Genomic DNA, 21,283 nt, shown 5'->3' on the forward strand with positions numbered 1-21,283 from the left:
GCCCTCCAAACTCGCCGCCACCACTCCCCGACTCCCACCTCCTACCCCAACCCTCCAGCCTCAGCCCCACCCCCTCACTCACTACCCTCAAACTCCACTCACTCAAGCCCCCTCACCCACTACCCTTCCCCTCTCGCCTCAGCCTTAACCCCACCCTTCACCCTGGAGCCTCACTACACCCCCCCCCCCCCCGAACACCCACCCTGCAGCCTCACTACACCCCCCCCGAACACCCACCCTGCAGCCTCACTACACCCCCCCCCGGACACCCACCCTGCAGCCTCACTACACCCCCCCGAACACCCACCCTGCAGCCTCACTACGCCCCCCCCGGACACCCACCCTGCAGCCTCACTACACCCCCCCACGAACACCCACCCTGCAGCCTCACTACACCCCCCCCCGAACACCCACCCTGCAGCCTCACTACACCCCCCCCCCGAACACCCACCCTGCAGCCTCACTACACCCCCCCCCCGAACACCCACCCTGCAGCCTCACTACACCCCCCCGAACATCCACCCTGCAGCCTCACTACACCCCCCCCCGCCCCTCGAACACCCCCCCCTGCAGCCTCACTACACCCCCCCCCGCCTCCCGAACACCCAGCCTGCAGCCTCACTACACCCCCCCCGCCCCCCGAACACCCAGCCTGCAGCCTCACTACACCCCCCCCCGCCCCCCGAACACCCACCCTGCAGCCTCACTACACCCCCCCCCACACCCACCCTGCAGCCTCACTACACCCCCCCCCCCACACCCACCCTGCAGCCTCACTTCACCCCCCCCGAACACCCACCCTGTAGCCTCACTACACCCCCCCCCCCGAACACCCACCCTGCAGCCTCACTACACCCCCCCCCCCGAACACCCACCCTGCAGCCTCACTACACCCCCCCCCCCTCCGAACACCCACCCTGTAGCCTCACTACACCCCCCCCCCGAACACCCACCCTGCAGCCTCACTACACCCCCCCCCCCGAACACCCACCCTGCAGCCTCACTACACCCCCCCCCCCCTCCGAACACCCACCCTGCAGCCTCACTACACCCCCCCCCCCCCCGGACACCCACCCTGCAGCCTCACTACACCCCCCCCCCCACACCCACCCTGCAGCCTCACTACACCCCCCCCCACACCCACCCTGCAGCCTCACTACACCCCCCCCCCCCCGAACACCCACCCTGCAGCCTCACTACACCCCCCCCGAACACCCACCCTGCAGCCTCACTACACCCCCCCCCCCGAACATCCACCCTGCAGCCTCACTACACCCCCCCCCGAACACCCACCCCCCCGAACACCCACCCTGCAGCCTCACTACACCCCCCCCCCGAACACCCACCCCCCCGAACACCCACCCTGCAGCCTCACTACACCCCCCCCGGACACCCACCCTGCAGCCTCACTACACCCCCCCGAACACCCACCCTGCAGCCTCACTACGCCCCCCCCCGGACACCCACCCTGCAGCCTCACTACACCCCCCCACGAACACCCACCCTGCAGCCTCACTACACCCCCCCCCGAACACCCACCCTGCAGCCTCACTACACCCCCCCCCCCGAACACCCACCCTGCAGCCTCACTACACCCCCCCCCCGAACACCCACCCTGCAGCCTCACTACACCCCCCCGAACATCCACCCTGCAGCCTCACTACACCCCCCCCGCCCCTCAAACACCCCCCCCTGCAGCCTCACTACACCCCCCCGCCTCCCGAACACCCAGCCTGCAGCCTCACTACACCGCCCCCGCCCCCCGAACACCCAGCCTGCAGCCTCACTACACCCCCCCCCGCCCCCCGAACACCCACCCTGCAGCCTCACTACACCCCCCCCCACACCCACCCTGCAGCCTCACTACACCCCCCCCCCCACACCCACCCTGCAGCCTCACTTCACCCCCCCCGAACACCCACCCTGTAGCCTCACTACACCCCCCCCCCCCGAACACCCACCCTGCAGCCTCACTACACCCCCCCCCCCGAACACCCACCCTGCAGCCTCACTACACCCCCCCCCCCTCCGAACACCCACCATGTAGCCTCACTACAACCCCCCCCCCCGAACACCCACCCTGCAGCCTCACTACACCCCCCCCCCCGAACACCCACCCTGCAGCCTCACTACACCCCCCCCCCCTCCGAACACCCACCCTGCAGCCTCACTACACCCCCCCCCCCCCCGGACACCCACCCTGCAGCCTCACTACACCCCCCCCCGAACACCCACCCTGCAGCCTCACTACACCCCCCCCCCACACCCACCCTGCAGCCTCACTACACCCCCCCCCCCCGAACACCCACCCTGCAGCCTCACTACACCCCCCCCGAACACCCACCCTGCAGCCTCACTACACCCCCCCCCCCGAACATCCACCCTGCAGCCTCACTACACCCCCCCCCGAACACCCACCCCCCCGAACACCCACCCTGCAGCCTCACTACACCCCCCCCCCGAACACCCACCCCCCCGAACACCCACCCTGCAGCCTCACTACACCCCCCCCCCCCCGAACACCCACCCCCCCGAACACCCACCCTGCAGCCGGTTAATGAGCCACATTAATTGTTTCTTGGAGATACTGGTCCAGCTCAGGTCGAGGGTGACAGGCTGACGTCGAATGATTCCGCTCAGCATGGCCGGAGTGATGGATTTCTGCCGGCTCAGATCAATTTTGGTCCACAAACGTTTATCGCAGCACCTGTGAACGAGAGGCAGAGATAGAGAGCGAGAGGCAGAGATAGAGAGCGAGAGGCAGAGATAGAGAGGGAGAGGCAGAGATAGAGAGCGAGAGGCAGAGATAGAGAGGGAGAGGCAGAGATAGAGAGCGAGAGGCAGAGATAGAGAGCGAGAGGCAGAGATAGAGAGGGAGAGGCAGAGATAGAGAGCGAGAGGCAGAGATAGAGAGCGAGAGGCAGAGATAGAGAGCGAGAGGCAGAGATAGAGAGCGAGAGGCAGAGATAGAGAGCGAGAGGCAGAGATAGAGAGCGAGAGGCAGAGATAGAGAGCGAGAGGCAGAGATAGAGAGGGAGAGGCAGAGATAGAGAGGGAGAGGCAGAGATAGAGAGCGAGAGGCAGAGATAGAGAGCGAGAGGCAGAGATAGAGAGCGAGAGGCAGAGATAGAGAGCGAGAGGCAGAGATAGAGAGCGAGAGGCAGAGATAGAGAGCGAGAGGCAGAGATAGAGCGAGAGGCAGAGATAGAGAGCGAGAGGCAGAGATAGAGAGCGAGAGGCAGAGATAGAGAGGGGGAGGCAGAGATAGAGAGCGAGAGGCAGAGATAGAGAGCGAGAGGCAGAGATAGAGAGCGACAGGCAGACATAGAGAGCGAGAGGCAGAGATAGAGAGTGAGAGGCAGAGATAGAGAGCGAGAGGCAGAGATAGAGAGCGAGAGGTAGACATAGAGAGCGAGAGGCAGAGATAGAGAGCGAGAGGCAGAGATAGAGAGCGAGAGGTAGACATAGAGAGCGAGAGGCAGAGATAGAGAGCGAGAGGCAGACATAGAGAGTGAGAGGCAGAGATAGAGAGCGAGAGGCAGAGATAGAGAGCGAGAGGCAGACATAGAGAGCGAGAGGCAGAGATAAGAGAGCGAGAGGCAGAGATAGAGAGCGAGAGGCAGAGATCGAGAGGCAGAGATAGAGAGCGAGAGGCAGAGATAGAGAGCGAGAGGCAGAGATAGAGAGCGAGAGGCAGAGATAGAGAGCGAGAGGCAGAGATAGAGAGCGAGAGGCAGAGATAGAGAGCGAGAGGCAGAGATAGAGAGCGAGAGGCAGAGATAGAGAGCGAGAGGCAGAGATAGAGAGCGAGAGGCAGAGATAGAGAGCGAGAGGCAGAGATAGAGAGGGAGAGGCAGAGATAGAGAGGGGAGGCAGAGATAGAGAGCGAGAGGCAGAGATAGAGAGCGAGAGGCAGAGATAGAGAGCGACAGGCAGACATAGAGAGCGAGAGGCAGAGATAGAGAGTGAGAGGCAGAGATAGAGAGCGAGAGGCAGAGATAGAGAGCGAGAGGTAGACATAGAGAGCGAGAGGCAGAGATAGAGAGCGAGAGGCAGAGATAGAGAGCGAGAGGTAGACATAGAGAGCGAGAGGCAGAGATAGAGAGCGAGAGGCAGACATAGAGAGTGAGAGGCAGAGATAGAGAGCGAGAGGCAGAGATAGAGAGCGAGAGGCAGACATAGAGAGCGAGAGGCAGAGATAAGAGAGCGAGAGGCAGAGATAGAGAGCGAGAGGCAGAGATCGAGAGGCAGAGATAGAGAGCGAGACGCAGAGATGGGGAGCGAGAAGCAAAATAGAGAGCGCGAAAGGCAGAGGTAGAGAGCATGAGAGACAGAGAATCCGAGCGATAGGGAGCGTGAGAGAGACAGAGGGTGCGAGAGACAGAAATAAAGAGGGAGCGAGAGACAGCGATAAAGGGAGAGCGAGAAACAGACAGAGTGAGGGACAGTGATAGCGAAAGTGAGAGACAGAGATAGAGAGCGAGAAACAGAGAGATAGCGAGCGAGAGAGACAGAGCGAGAGAGATAGAGACAGAGCGAGAGATAGAGACAGAGCGAGAGATAGAGACAGAGCGAGAGATAGAGACACAGAGTGAGAGACAGAGACAGCGAGAAGAGAGACAGAGAATGTGAGAGACAGAGAGCGAGAGACAGAGATAGAGAGAGCAAGAGATAAAGGGAGAGTGAGAGAAAAAAGGTTCTGATTAGGGTTGAACTAATATTATGTCATGGAAACATGCTGACCAGACCCAGTCTGCTCCTGCACACCACTCCGATGCCCCCACCCTGACCTCAGCACACAGGCTCCTTAATGTATGTTAGGAGTGTCCTGTGTGAGTGCCACAGTCCCCTCACAGCCAGGAGTCTGGGCCCATCCAGCAGTGGCAACACAGGTTGGACAATGAACGCCAAGTTGAAACATCTTCCCCACGTCTCCCCATCGAAACCCCTTTATCTTGCGACCACCATAGAATCGCTCGAGTGCAGAAGGAGGCCCTTTGACCAGCTCTGCCCTGAGCCTCGGAAAGAACACTCTACCTAGCCCCAATCCAGAAAACTCCATCTAACCTTTGGATCTTAAGGGGCAATTGACCATGGCCAATCCACCTGCCCTGCACATCTGTGGACTGTGGAAGGAACACGGTGCACCCGGAGGAAACCCACGCAGACATGGGGAGAATGTGCAAACTCCACACAGACAGTGACCTGATCGAATCCGGGTCACTGGCGCTTTGAGGCAGCAGTGCTAACCACTGTGCCACCGTGCCGCTCTTTGTGGAGATTAAGCCCCTATGGAGCTGAGGATATCCTTCATCGTGTTGTACGGCACTACCGTCGTGCTGAATGGGATAGACTTCAAACAGATCCAGTGGATTCTGAATAGTTTTAGTTCACGAACAGGTATCCATGAAGCGCTGTATATTTAACCACAATCTATAACCTCATAACTGGCATTTCCCCCACTCTACCATTACGACCAAGTCAAGGGATCAACCCTGGTTCAATGAAGAGGGCAGGAGAGCATGCCGGGAGCAACACCAGGCACACCACAAAATGAGGTGTCAACCTGGTGAAGCTACAACACAGGATTACTTGTGCGCCAAACAGCATAAACAGCAAGTAATAGAGCTAAGCGATTCCACAAGGAACGCATCAAATGTAAGGTCTGCAGCCCTGCCACGTCGAGCCGTGAATGGTGGTGGACAATTAAACAAGTTGCTGCAGGAGGAGACTCCACAAACATCCCCATCCTCAATCAGAGAATCATCATAGAATTTATAGTGCTGAAGGAGGCCATTCGGCCTATCGGGTCTGCACCAGCCCTTGGAAAGAGCACCCCACTTAAGCCCACACCCCCACTCTACCCCCCATAACCCAGTAACCCTACCTAGCCTTTTTGGACACTAAGGGCAATTTATCACGGCCAATCCACCTAACAGCACATCTTTGGACTGTGGGAGGAAACCGGAGCACCTGGAGGAAACCCACGCACACACGGGGAGAACGTGCAGACTCCGCACAGTGACCCAGCGGGGAATCGAACCTGGGACCCTGGCGCTGTGAAGCCATAGTGCTAACCACTGTGCTACCGTGCTGCCCAACTGATGGAGGAACCCAGCATAACTGTACAACACAAGGTTGAAGCAACAATCTTCAGCCAGAAGTGCCCAGCGGCTGATCCACCTCTGCCTCCTCCTCCGGATGTCCCCAGCATCACAGATGCAAGACTTTGGTCAATACTATTCACTCCACGTGATGTCAAGAAACTACTGAAGGCAGGGCAGCACGCTGGCGCAGTGGTTAGCACTGCTGTCTCACGAAGCCGAGGTCCCAGGTTCGATCCCGGCTCTGGGTCACTGTCCGTGTGGAGTTTGCACATTCTCCCCGTGTCTGCGTGGGTTTCGCCCCCACAACCCAAAGATGTGCAGGATAGGTGGATTGGCCACGCTAAATTGCCCCTTAATTGGAAAAATGAATTGGGTGCTCTAAATTTTAAAAATAAAATAAACTACAGAAGGCACTGGATACTGCAACGGTTATGGGCCCTGACACCATTCCGGCTATAGTACCAAAGACTTGTTCTCCAGAATTTGCCGTGCCTCTTGCAGTTGTTCCAGTACACAGCATTCACTCCCTCCACCAGCGGCACACAGTGGCAGAAATGCCCTGCAGGAACTCACCAAGGTTCCTTACTGCAGCACCTTCCAAACCCATGACCACTACCACCGAGAAGGACAAGGGCAGCAGATACCTGGGAACACCAACATTTGGAAGTTCCTCTGTAAACCCCACCATCCTGGCTTGGAAATATATCACTCGTTCCTTCACTGCCGCTGTGTCAAAATCCTGGAACTCCATCCCTAAAAGCACTGTGGGTGTCCTTACACCACACGGGACTGCAGCGGTTAAAGACGGCAGCTCACCCACCACCTTCTCAAGGGACCAGAACGGTGACCAGTGCGGTCTAACCGAGGGATATGGAGACCAGAACTGTGCCCAGTGCTCCCACTGTGGTCTAACCGAGGGATATGGAGACTAGAACTGTGCACAGTGCTCCCAGTGTGGTCTAACCGAGGGATATGGAGACCAGAACTGAGCACCGTGCTCCCAGTGTGGTCTAACTGAGGGATATGGAGACCAGAACGGTGCCCAGTGCTCCCAGCGTATTCTAACTGAGGGATACGGAGACCAGAACTGTGCACAGTGCTCCCAGTGTGGTCTAACCGAGGGATACGGAGACCAGAACTGTGCATAGTGTTCCCAGTGTGGTCTAACCGAGGGATATGAAGACCAGAACTGTGCACAGTGCTCCCAGTGTGGTCTAACTCAGGGATATGGAGACCAGAACTGTGCACACTGCTCCCAGTGTGGTCTAACTGAGCGATACGGAGACCAGAGCTGTGCACAGTGCTCCCAGTGTGGTCTAACCGAGGGATATGGAGACCAGAATTGTGCACAGTGCTCCCAGTGTGGTCTAACCGAGGGATACGGAGACCAGAACTGTGTACAGTGCTCCCAGTGTGGTATAACCGAGGGATATGGAGACCAGAACTGTGCACAGTGCTCCCAGTGTGGTCTAACCGAGGGATATGGAGACCAGAACTGTGCACGGTGCTCCCAGTGTGGTCTAACCGAGGGATATGGAGACCAGAACTGTGCACGGTGCTCCCAGTGTGGTCCACCGAGGGATATGGAGACCAGAACTGTGCACAGTGCTCCCAGTGTGGTCTAACCGAGGGATATGGAGACCAGAACTGTGCACAGTGCTCCCAGTGTGGTCTAACCGAGGGAAATGGAGACCAGAACAGTGCACGGTGCTCCCAGTGTGGTCCAACCGAGGGATATGGAGACCAGAACTGTGCACAGTGCTCCCAGTGTGGTCTAACCGAGGGATATGGAGACCAGAACTGTGCACAGTGCTCCCAGTGTGGTCTAACCGAGGGATATGGAGACCAGAACTGTGCACGGTGCTCCCAGTGTGGTCCAACCGAGGGATATGGAGACCAGAACTGTGCACAGCGCTCCCAGTGTGGTCTAACCGAGGGATATGGAGACCAGAACTGTGCACAGTGCTCCCAGTGTGGTCTAACCGAGGTTTTTCTTCAAGATTTGTTCAAGGGATGTGGGTGTCCCTGGCCTGGCCCAGCATTTAATACCCATCCCTAATCGCCCCTTGAGAAGGTGGTGGGTGAGCCGCCATCTTGAACCTCCGCAATCTGTGTGGTGTAGGTACACCCACAGTGCTGTTAGGGAGGGAGTTGCAGGATTTTGCCCCAGTGACAGTGAAGGAATGGCCGATATATTCCCCAGTCAGGATGGTGAGTGTGGGGTTTGGAGGGGAACTTGCAGGCGGTGGGTGTTCCCCATGTGTCTGCTGCCCCTGTCCCTCTGGATGGTAGAGGTGGCGGGTTTGGAAGGTGCTGTCGAAGGAGCCTTGGCCAATCGCTGCAGAGCATCTTGAAGACGGTACACACGGCTGCTGCTGTGTGTCGGTGCTGGAGGGAGTGAATGTCTGTGGATGGGGTGTCGATCGAGCGGGGCTGCTTTGTCCTGGATGGTATCGAGCTTCTTGAGTGTTGTTGGAGCTGCACTCATCCAGGCAAGTGGAGAGGGTCCCATCACACTCCTGGCTTGCGTCCATATGGATGGTGGACAGGCTTTTGTGGGGGAGTGTGGAGTCAGGACGTGAGTTACTCTCCTCAGGATTCCCAGCCTCTGACCTGCTCATAGCAGTTCAGTTTCTGGTCAACGGTAACCACCCCCCCCCCCCCCCCCCCCCCCAGGATATTGACAGTGGGGGGCATTCAGCGATGGCAATGCCATTGACTGTCAAGGTGTGATGGCCATTGCCGAGCACATCTGTGGTTAGAAACCTTTTATTAAATTTAGGGTACCCAATTCTTTTTTTCCCCAATTAAGGGTTAATTTAGCGTGGTCAATTCACCTAGCCTGCACATCTTCGGATTGTGGGGGTGAGACCCACGCAGACACGGGGAGAATGTGCAAACTCCACACGGACAAGTGACCCAGGGCCAGGATTGATCCCAGGTCCTCAGCCCTGTGAGGCAGTAGTGCCAACCACTGCGCCACCGTGCCGCCCTTGTGGTGCAAATCATACTCGTCACTTGTCAGCCCAAGCCTGGATATTGTCCAGGTCTTGCTGCATTTGGACAAGGACTGGTCCGTATCTGAGGAGTCACGCTTGGTGCTGAACATGTGTGTAATCATCAGGGAACATCCCCATTTCTCACCTGGTGATGGAAGGAAGCAGAGTGTGGTCTAACCAAGGAATATGGGAACCAGAACTGTAGACAGTGTGAGGCCAGATAGTACTTAGCAAAAAATATTTTCGGGAAATAGTGTGTTATCTGATAAAGATGGCTATGTGTGTTTTTTTAATATAAAATTAGAGTACCCAATTCTTCTTTTTCCAATGAAGGGGCAATTTAACATGGCCAATCCACCTATCCTGCACATTTTTGGGTTACGGAGGTGAAACCCACGCAGACACGGGGAGAACTCAAACTCCACACGACAGTGACCTGGCGCCGAAATCGAACCTGGGTCCTCAGCACCGTGTGGCTGCAGAGCTAACCGCTGCACCACCTAAAAAGATGGCTATGTGTTTGTGTGTGATTTAACTAAAGTGGGGAAAGGTCATTGGGGATAACCTGTTTGCGAGTGTTGAGAGATAAAAGTGCAGAGGTTAAATGCATGTATTTGTAATAAAGCCGCGGTGAAGTGATTGAAGTTGATTTTAGAAATTTACTTTAGGAGATAAGATAGGGACTTCAAATTGTCAGTCAGAAAATTGCAAAGGCGAGTAAAAGGCTTTTATAGCTTGCAACAGATAGATAAGCAACAAAGGAAAGGTTATTAAATTGTACTTGACCCAAATAAGAAGAAAACAATGAACTTTCTTTTAATATTTGGAAAAGTTAAGTTCAAAGAGCAGCTGAGGACAACAGGATCTGTGATGAAAGAGAAATAGGATACATAAGGGAAAATGTTGAGCTGAGGTGCATTGGCTGAGTGCAGAAGACCTCCTGGAAACAGCTCTGTGCTGGGAGAAGGTGCAACTCAGTCCTCCAGTCCAGCCAGAAGAGTCTTTGTTGCAGAAAGCAGTCTTTCTCTTGAGCATTTTTGGATTTCCACAGCAGAGTGGAAACGAGTGAGGAGTCATGACAGCAGTTTTGCCTGGGATAAGATCACAAAAATCTTTAACTGTCATAATCTAAAGGGAGTGTTGCCAAGAAGGTGTGGGTTTATGAATTCACACCAATTGTTTTTAAAAAAATCATTTATGGGATGTGAGCATCAATGGTTAAATCGGCATTTGTTGCCCATCCCTAGTTGCCCTTCAGAAGGTGATGGTGAGCTGCCTTCTTGAACCGCTGCAGTCCCCGAGGTGTAGGTATACCCACTGTGCAGTTAGGGACAGAGTTCCAGGATTTTGACCCAGCAACGATGAAGGGACGGCGATATATTTCCAAGTCAGGATGCTGACTAAGGAGCCTTGGCGAGTTACTGCAGTGCATCTTGTAGATGGTACACACGGCTGCCACTGTTCGCCGGTGGTGGAGGGTTTGAATGTTTGTGGAAGGGGGAGCAATCAAGCAGGCTTTGTCCTGGATGGTGTCAAGCTTCTCCCGTGTTCTTGGAGCCGCCACTCATCCAGGCAAGTGGAGAGGGCCCCATCACACTCCCGACTTGTGTCCTTGTCAATGGTAGAAGTGTGGGGGGGGGGGGGGGGGGGGGGCGGCGGAGGTCAGGGGGTCAGTTGCTCGCCATACGATTCCTAGCCTTTGACCTGCTCTGGGAGCCACAGTATTGATATGGCTAGTCCAGTTTAGTTTCTGATCAATGATAGCCCCCAGAATGTTGATTGTGGGGGATATGGAGATCAGAGCTGTGCACAAAATGTAGCTTTGACAACGGGTCACCTGGACTCGAAATGTTAGCGCTCATCTCTGCCGACAGATGCTGCCAGACCTGCTGAGATTTCCCAGCATTTACTCTTTTGATTTCAGAGCTGTGCACAGTGCTCCCAGTGTGGTCTAACCGAGGGATATGGAGACCACAACTGTGCACATTGCTCTAAGTTTGGTCTCACAGAGGGATATGAAGACCAGAATGCTGCACAGTGCTCTCAGTGTGGTCTAACAAAGAAATATGGAGACCAGAGCTGTGCACAGTGCTCCCAGTTTGGTCTAACTGAGGGATATGGAGACCAGAACTGTGCACAGTGCTCCCAGTCTGGTCTAACCAAGGGGTATGGAGACCAGAACTGTGCACAGTGCTCTCAGTGTGGTCTAACTGAGGGATATGGAGACCGGAACTGTGCACAGTGCTCCCAGTGTGGTCTAACTGAGGGATATGGAGACCATAACTGTGCACAGTGCTCCCAGTGTGGTCTAACCAAGGGATATGGAGACCGGAACTGTGCACAGTGCTCTCAGTGTGGTCTAACTGAGGGATATGGAGACCACAACTGTGCACAATGCTCCCAGTGTGGTCTAACTGAGGGATATGGAGACCAGAACTGTGCACAGTGCTCCCAGTGTGGTCTAACCGAGGGATATGGAGACCGGAACTGTGCACAGTGCTCTCAGTGTGGTCTAACCGAGGGATATGGAGACCAGAACTGTGCACAGTGCTCCCATGTGGCCTAACCGAGAGATATGGAGACCAGAACTGTGCACAGAGCTCTCAGTGTGGTCTGAGGGATATGGAGACCGGAACTGTGCACAGTGCTCCCAGTGTGGTCTAACTGAGGGATTATGGATACCAGAACTGTGCACATTGCTCTGTGTGGTCTGAGGGATATGGAGACTGGAGCTGTGCACAGTGCTCCCAGTGTGGTCTAACTGAGGGATATGGAGACCAGAACTGTGCACAGTGCTCAACAGTGTGGTCTGAGGGATATGGAGACTGGAGCTGTGCACAGTGCTCCCAGTGTGGTCTAACTGAGGGATATGGAGACCAGAACTGTGCACAGTGCTCCCAGTATGGTCTAACCGAGGGATATGGAGACCAGAACTGTGCACAGTGCTCCCAGTGTGGTCTAACCGAGGGATATGGAGACCAGAACTGTGCACAGTCCTCTCAGTGTGGTCTAACCGAGGGATATGGAGACCAGAACTGTGCACAGTGCTCCCAGTGTGGTCGAACCAAGGGATATGGAGACCAGAAATGTGCACAGTGCTCTCAGTGTGGTCTAACTGAGGCATATGGAGACCACAACTGTGCACAGTGCTCTCAGTGTGGTCTAACCAAGGGATATGGAGACCAGAACTGTGCACAGTGCTCCCAGTGTGGTCTAACTGAGGGATATGGAGACCACAACTGTGCACAGTGCTCTCAGTGTGGTCTAACCGAGGGATACGGAGACCGGAACTGTGCACAGTGCTCCCATGTGGCCTAACCGAGAGATATGGAGACCAGAACTGTGCACAGTGCTCTCAGTGTGGTCTGAGGGATATGGAGACCGGAACTGTGCAGTGCTCCCAGTGTGGTCTAACTGAGGGATTATGGATACCAGAACTGTGCACAGTGCTCCCAGTGTGGTCTAACTGAGGGATATGGAGACCAGAACTGTGCACAGTGCTCACAGTGTGGTCTGAGGGATATGGAGACCGGAACTGTGCACAGTGCTCCCAGTGTGGTCTAACTGAGGGATTATGGATACCAGAACTGTGCACAGTGCTCCCAGTGTGGTCTAACTGAGGGATATGGAGACCAGAACTGTGCACAGTGCTCCCAGTGTGGTCGAACTGAGGGATATGGAGACCAGAACTATGCGCAGTGCTCCCAGTGTGGTCTGAGGGATATGGAGACCGGAACTGTGCACAGTGCTCCCACTGTGGTCTAACCAAGGGATATGGAGACCAGAACTGTGCACAGTGCTCCCAGTGTGGTCTAGCCGAGGGATATGGAGACCAGAACTGTGCACAGTGCTCTCAGTGTGGTCTAACCGAGGGATATGGGGACCAGAACAGTGCACAGTGCTCCCAGTGTGGTCTAACTGAGGGATATGGAGACCAGAACTGTGCACAGTGCTCCCAGTGTGGTCTAACCGAGGGACATGGAAACCGGAACTGTGCACAGTGCTCTCAGTGTGGTCCAACTGAGGGATATGGAGACCACAACTGTGCACAGTGCTCTCAGTGTGGTCTAACCGAGGGATATGGAGACCAGAACTGTGCACAGTGCTCCCAGTGTGGCCTAACCGAGAGATATGGAGACCAGAACTGTGCACAGTGCTCTCAGTGTGGTCTGAGGGATATGGAGACCGGAACTGTGCACAGTGCTCCCAGTGTGGTCTAACTGAGGGATTATGGATACCAGAACTGTGCACATTGCTCTGTGTGGTCTGAGGGATATGGAGACCGGAGCTGTGCACAGTGCTCCCAGTGTGGTCTAACTGAGGGATATGGAGACCAGAACTGTGCACAGTGCTCCCAGTGTGGTCTAACCGAGGGATATGGAGACCACAACTGTGCACAGTGCTCCCAGTGTGGTCTAACCAAGGGATATGGAGACCAGAACTGTGCACTGTGCTCTCAGTGTGGTCTAACTGAGGGATATGGAGACCACAACTGTGCACAGTGCTCTCAGTGTGGTCTAACCGATGGATATGAAGACCAGAACTGTGCACAGTGCTCCCATGTGGCCTAACCGAGAGATATGGGACCAGAACTGTGCACAGTGCTCCCAGTGTGGTCTGAGGGATATGGAGACCGGAACTGTGCACAGTGCTCCCAGTGTGATCTAACTGAGGGATTATGGATACCAGAACTGTACACATTGCTCTCTGTGTGGTCTGAGGGATATGGAGACCGGAACTGTGCACAGTGCTCCCAGTGTGGTCTAACCGAGGGATATGGAGACCAGAACTGTGCACAGTGCTCCCAGTGTGGTCTAACCGAGGGATATGGAGACCGGAACTGTGCACAGTGCTCTCAGTGTGGTCTAACTGAGGGATATGGAGACCACAACTGTGCACAGTGCTCCCAGTGTGGTCTGAGGGATATGGAGACCGGAACTGTGCACAGTGCTCCCAGTGTGATCTAACTGAGGGATTATGGATACCAGAACTGTACACATTGCTCTCAGTGTGGTCGGAGGGATATGGAGACCGGAACTGTGCACAGTGCTCCCAGTGTGGTCTAACTGAGGGATATGGAGACCAGAACTGTGCACAGTGCTCCCAGTGTGGTCTAACTGAGGGATATGGAGACCAGAACTGTGCACAGTGCTCCCAGTGTGGTCCAGCAGAGGATATGGAGACCAGAGCGGTGCACAGTGCTCCCAGTGTGGTCCAGCAGAGGATATGGAGACCAGAGCGGTGCACAGTGCTCCAAGATTGAGGTTTGACATGTTCTTCTGTTCAATTTGGCAGCCCTGTTTCCTGCAACACTAAACTCCTTTACCTTCACTTCACTAACCCTGAAGCGATGTTCATTTCACAGCTCTCTTGCTTTCTGCGTCCCTCATAAGATTTTGAAGTGGCATAATCATCCCTGGCGCTTGGCGATTTGCATCCCAGCAGCCCGTGTAGAGAAATGGTCCCGTCCTATTCGGCCGCTGTTTGGACGCAGTCCCAAGATGATCCCCCACAGGAAGAACAATGCCATTTCTATCAAGCCTTTCAACAATCTTTGGGCATCAGGACAGGTTGGCTACCAGTGATGGACCTCTCAACACATGATCACTGTTCCGACACAGGGCAGCGCGGCGGATAGCCGGTGCACAGCAAGATCTCACCGAATGAGATAACTGGCCAGGTCAGAACCAAAGAAACAGGAGCAGCAGACGGCTGTTCGGCCCCTCGAGCCGGCTCCGCCATTCAACACAATTGTGGCTGATTTTTTTTCGTGCCCCTACTCCACTCTCTGCCGCCCGCTCCCCTTATCCCTCGACTTCCCTGAGAGACCAAAGATAAATTGATTCCGGTCTTGAACATACACCACAACATAGTTCCCGCAATCCTCTGGGGAGAGTTCCAAAGATTCACAACTCCTCCGAGTGAAGAAAATTCCCCTCATCGCAGTCCAAAATGGCCACAGCTTACATTCCCACCCAGCTTTGTATCCCCCTCACAGCGTCCATTTCCACTCAGCTCTGTACCCACTCACAGCTTTCATTTCCACTCAGCTTTGTATCCTCCTCACAGCTTACATTCCCACCCAGCGTTGTGTCCCCCTCACAGCGTCCATTTCCACTCAGCTCTGTACCCCCTCACAGCTTACATTCCCACCCAGCTTTGTATCCCCCTCACAGCTTACACTCCCACCCAGCTTTGTATCCCCCTCACAGCTTACATTTCCACTCAGCTTTGTATCCCCCTCAGTTTACATTCCCACCCAGCTCGTTATCCTCCTCACAGCTTACATTCCCACCCAGCTTTGTGTCCCCCTGACAGCTTATATTCCCACCCAGCTTTGTATTCTTCTCACAGCTTACAATCCCACCCAGCTCGTTATCCTCCTCAGAGTTTACATTCCCACCCAGTCTTGTATCCTCCTCACAGCATATATTCCCACCTAGTTTTGTGTCCACCTGATACCTTACATTCCCACTTAGATTTCTGTCCTCCTGACACCTTACATTCCCATTTAGCTTTGTGTCCTCCTCACAGCTTACATTCCCACCCAGCTTTGTGTCCTCCTCACAGCTTACACTCCCACCCAGCTTTGTATCCTCCTCACAGCTTACACTCCCACCCAGCTTTGTATCCTCCTCACACCTTACATTCCCACCCAGCTTTGTATCCTCCTCACAGCTTACATTCCCACCCAGCTTTGTATCCTCCTCACAGCTTACATTCCCACTCTGCTTTGTGTGCTCATCACAGTTTACATTCTGTCATGTGAAAGTACCTTTACGTATATTTACTGTGTGCATTTCTTAATGGATAGTGAAAAGGTGAAAAATGAAACCATCTTGAAGTTGATGGTTTATTTTTCTTTCTTGGGGGAGGTGTCATGTGAGAGTACCTTGAAGAAATGGGTGTTTAAGAAATGTACCTTTAAGAAATGGGTGTTTATAAATAGGTGTGTATATAAATATCTGTAGTGAGAGTATCTTTAAGAAATTGAAGTTTATTACTGCAGTGATGTCAGAGAGTGGGTGAAGCTGGGCTGCCTGTCAGCTTTTTACTTTCGTTTTAGGCTGTTCACTGCAGGGTGTATTTTAGTTTCGTTTTCAGAGCTGGATAGCTGCAGTCACAGCCAGAAGGTGTATGAGTCTCTCTCTCTGTAATCTAAAAACTGTAAATCGATCCTTTGATGATTTAAAACTAATAACTGCTCTCAGTAGTGACTTTAACCTGATGTGCTTCTGTTTAAAGTTTTTGTTTAAGTCTTATGGATTTGTAAAGGACAGCTTAAGGATTACTTAGTGTTGTATTCTATGGGGGTTGTATTTGAATTAATGGTTGCTAAGATGTTCACTATATTTTAAAAAGGTTTACTTGAGTTCATGGAATAAACATTGTTTTGCTTAAAAAGATACTTTTCCATTACTGCTGTACCACACCTGTAGAGTGGGCCGTGTGCTCCCCATACCGCAATCTATTAAAAGTTGTGGGTCAGGTGAACTCCATGATACACTTTGGGGTTCTCGAAACTCTGTCCCATAACAAATTGTGGGGCTCGAGGGGGATAAAAGTCTATCTATTGGATTGGCTTAGTGAACTTAAAGACAGTGAGGGGTGAGCATATTGTCTTTGCTTTTCAGGTGTGGTATTCTTGTTTAAGTAGGGAGTGTGTTGTGGACAATGGCTCTTTCAGAGGCTCTGAAGTTTTTGGGGTTGGAAACGGTCACATGCAGTACCTTACGGACAGAGACTAAAAGCAGACTGTTCGATTTGGCAAAAACATTGCAGTTAACATGACCTGACAAAATGCGAAAAGATGAGGTCATTATGGCGGTGACTAAGCATTTAAAGTTGCCTGAGATACAGTTTGACTCATTGGAAATGGCAAAAATTCAGTTGCAAATTAAACAAATGGAATATGAGAAAGAATTAAAGCAGCTTGAGTACGAAAGAGAGAGAGAGGAAAAGAAAGAGAAATGGAGATACAGATCAGGGAAAAGATAAAGAGAGTGAAACTGAACTTCAGAAAATGGCCATGAAACATGACAGTCAGTTAAGATTGGCAGGCGTAAAGGGAAACGTACAGTTGGATGATAGTGATAAGGATAGTGAAAAAGAGCGTCATTGTTGAAGGCTTGGTGGGGATCTATTTAAATATGTCCAAGCATTGCCAAGGTTTGATGAGAAGAGGTAGAAGCCTTTTTCATTTCATTTGAGAAGGTAGCTAAACAGGACATGTGGGTATTACTGATTCAAACAAACCTGATAGGTAGGGCTAGTGAAGTGTTTGCATCATTACCGTAGGAGGTATCTGGGACGTATGAGGAGGTGAAAAAATCCATCTTAGGTGCATATGAACGAGTGCCCGAAGCTTACAGACAAAGGTTTAGAAATTTAAGGAAAGAATTTGGTCAAACATTCATGGAGTTTGAAAGGCTCAAACAGATTAATTTTGATAGGTGGCTAAGGGCTTTGAAAATAGACCAAACGTATGAAGCTCTCCGAGAAATTATACTTTTGGAGGAGTTTAAAAATTCAATTCCTGATGTAGTGAGAACTCATGTGGAAGAACAGAGGGTTAAAACTGCGAGATTAGCAGCAGAAATGGCAGATGATTATGAATTAGTTCATAAATCAAAGTTTGATTTCCGACATCAGTTTCAGCCGGTGAGGGATAGAAACTGGGGACATGAGAAATACTCAAGTGGTAAAGGTAAAGGTGATCTGATGGGAGAAAATACGGAGAGTATACCTCAGACTAAAAAAGAAATCCAGGACGATGGAAAGAAGTGAAAAGTTTCAAATGTTTTCACTGTAATAAACTCGGGCCATGTAAATTCATAGAATTTCCAATACAGGAGGCGGCCATTTGGCCCATCGAGTCTGCACCGGCTCTTGGAAAGAGCACCCTACCCAAGATCCACACTTCCACCATATCCCCATAACCCAGTAACCCCACCCAACACTAAGGGCAATTTTGGACACTAAGGGCAATTTAGCTTGGCCAATCCACCTAACCTGCACGTCTTTGGACTGTGGGAGGAAACCGGAGCACCCTGAGGAAACCCACGCACACACGGGGAGAACGTGCAGACTCCGCACAGACAGTGAACCAAGCCGGGAATCGAACCTGGGACCCTGGAGCTGTGAAGCAATTGTGCTAACCACTATGCTACCGTAAAGTCACAGTGTTGGTGGTTGAAGAAAAGCACTGGGGCGGCTAATGTGGTAAAACAGGATAAGACAGTGGGGTTTGTTAAAGAGGTAAAGGAAAGCCCAAGTGAAGCGAAGGAGGTGCAAAAGATCGTACAGCCTGATCAACAGGTGATTGATAAGAAGGTGCCAGATGTCTTTAAAGAATTTACTTGTGTGGGTAAAGTTTACTCATGTGTATCAGGAAGAGCAGGTAAAGAAGTCACAATTTTAAGAGATATGGGAGCTAGTTAATCTTTCATGGTAAGAGATGAGGAGTCATGTAGTTTGGGAAGAATGTTGCCAGAAAAGGTGGTAATATGTGGAATTCAGGGTGAGAGGAGTAGCATTCCATTATATAAGGTAAGGTTGGAACGTCCAGTGAAGAGTGGTGAAGAGGTAGTAGGAGTAATAGAGAAACTATCTTGTCCAGGAATACAGTTTATCTTGGGTAATGATATAGCTGGATCACAAGTGGGAGTGATGCCTACTGTGGTTGATAAGCCAGTGGAAAACCAGACAACCGAAGTGTTGAAGGACTAATCTCCTGGGATTTTTCCGGATTGTGTAGTAACAAGCTCGCAAAGTCACAGGTTAAGACAAGAGGAGAAATCAAAGCATGAAGATGAAGTTGAAGTGCAATTATCAGAAACGATTTTTGATCAGATGGTTGAAAAAGAACAAGTGGAGGATGAGGCGGATATTTTTAGTTCAGGAAAATTAGCGGAGTTACAACAGAAAGATGTAGAAATAAACCGGGTGTATCAGAAAGCATACACAGAAGAGGAATCTGAGTGTATACCAGAGTGTTATTACCGTAAAAGTTATGTCTTGATGAGAAAATGGAGACCTTTACATATGCAGGCGGATGAAAAGTGGGCAGAAGTTCATCAAGTAGTATTGCCGGTAGGGTATAGAAAGGAGGTGCTGCGAGTTGCACATGAGGTACCAGTGGGAGGTCATTTGGGAGTAAGGAAAACTCAAGCTAAAATCCAAAAACATTTTTTTTGGCCTGGATTACATAAAGATGTAGTTAAATTTTGTCAATCGTGTCACACATGTCAAGTGATAAGGAAACCTCAAGCAGCGATAAAACCAGCGCCCTTAATATCCAGCATTTAAGGAAGCTTTTACAAGGGTCCTAATTGATTGCGTAGGATCGCTTCCTAAAACAAAAATGGGAGAGATGGCTCAACAGGGGATGGTGGCAGCAGCCAGGTTCATAGCACCGTGGCTGGCTCTGCTGCACAGAAGGGCGGGAAAAAGAGTGGCAGAGCTATAGTGATAGGGGATTCAATTGTAAGGGGAATAGACAGGCGTTTCTGTGGATGCAAACGAGAATCCAGGTTGGTATGTTGCCTCCCTGGTGCAAGGGTCAAGGATGTCTCGGAGCGGCTGCAGGGCATTCTGGAGGGGGAGGGTGAACAGCCAGCTGTCGTGGTGCATATAGGCACCAACGATATAGGTAAAAAACGGGATGAGGTCCTACAAGCTGAATTTAGGGAGTTAGGAGTTAAACTAAAAAGTAGGACCTCAAAGGTAGTAATCTCAGGATTGCTACCAGTGCCACGTGATAGTCAGAGTAGGAATGACAGGATAGCTAGGATGAATACGTGGCTTGAGAGATGGTGCAAGAGGGAGGGTTTCAAATTCCTGGGACATTGGGACCGGTTCTGGGGGAGGTGGGACCTGTACAAATCGGACGGTCTGCATCTGGGTGGGACCGGAACCAATGTTCTCGGGGGGGTGTTTGCTAGTGCAGTTGGGGAGGGTTTAAACTAATGTGGCAGGGGGATGGGAACCGATGTAGGAAGTCAGTGGGGACAGAAACAAAAGGCAGGAAGGGAGAGTGTGTAAAGCATGACCAGAGAAAGCAGGGCAGAGAGCAAGGAAGGTCTACATTAAACTGCATTTATTTCAATGCAAGGGGCCTGACGGGCAAAGCGGATGAACTCAGGCACATGGGGCTGGGATATTATAGCTATGACTGAAACATGGCTAAGGGAGGGGCAGGACTGGCAGCTCAATGTTCCGGGGTACAGATGCTATAGAAAGGATAGAACAGGAGGTAAGAGAGGAGGGGGAGTGGCGTTTTTGATTAGGGAGAACATCACGGCAGTACTTTTATCCGAGGGTTCGCCCACTGAGTCTATATGGGTGGAACTGAAAAATAAGAAGGGAGAGATCACCTTGGTAGGACTGTACTACAGGCCCCCAAATAGTCAGCAGGAAATTGAGGAGCAAATATGTAAGGAGATTACAGATAGCTGCAAGAATAATAGGGTGGTAGTAGTAGGGGACTTTAACTTTCCCAACATTGACTGGGACAGCCATAGCATTAGGGGCTTGGATGGAGGGAAATTTGTTGAGTGTATTCAGGAGGAATTTCTCATTCAGTATGTGGATGGACCGACTAGAGAGGATGGACCGACTAGAGAGGGGGCAAAACTTGACCTCGTCTTGGGAAATAAGGAAGGGCAAGTGACAGAAGTGCTAGTGAGAGATCACTTTGGGACAAGTGACCATAACTCCATTAGTTTTAAGATAGCTATGGAGAATGATAGGTCTGGCCCAAGAGTTAAAATTCTTAATTGGGGCAAGGCCAATTTTGATGGTATCAGACAGGAACTTTCGGAGGTAGATTGGGGGAGACTGTTGACAGGCAAAGGGACGGCTGGTAAATGGGAGGCTTTTAAAAATGTGTTAACCAGGGTGCAGGGTAAGCACATTCCCTTTAGAGTGAAGGGCAAGGCTGGTAGAAGTAGGGAACCCTTGATGACTCGAGATATTGAGACTCTTGTCAAAAAGAAGAAGGAGGCATATGACGTACATAAGCAACTGGGATCAAGTGGATCCCTTGAAGAGTATAGAGATTGTCGAAATAGAGTTAAGAGGGAAATCAGGAGGGCAAAAAGGGGACATGAAATTGCTTTGGCAAATAATGCAAGGGAGAATCCAAAGAGATTCTACAGATACATAAAGGGGAAAAGA

The 21,283-nt window shown here is 52.0% G+C and overlaps 1 protein-coding gene across 3 annotated transcripts in view; it reads right to left on the bottom strand.

Moving 5' to 3' along the window:
- The window catches only part of LOC140396062 (F-box/LRR-repeat protein 19-like), a 174,275-nt gene that overhangs the window by 4,069 nt on the left and 148,923 nt on the right, over positions 1-21,283 (bottom strand). For all 3 annotated transcript variants that reach the window (XM_072484161.1, XM_072484160.1, XM_072484162.1), the window contains exon 7: positions 2,544-2,707. In XM_072484161.1, the coding sequence (XP_072340262.1) occupies positions 2,544-2,707 (164 nt within the window). The remainder of the gene's footprint in view (positions 1-2,543; positions 2,708-21,283) is intronic.

Source organism: Scyliorhinus torazame, chromosome 19 (genome assembly GCF_047496885.1).
Source record: "Scyliorhinus torazame isolate Kashiwa2021f chromosome 19, sScyTor2.1, whole genome shotgun sequence".
NCBI lineage: Eukaryota > Metazoa > Chordata > Chondrichthyes > Carcharhiniformes > Scyliorhinidae > Scyliorhinus > Scyliorhinus torazame.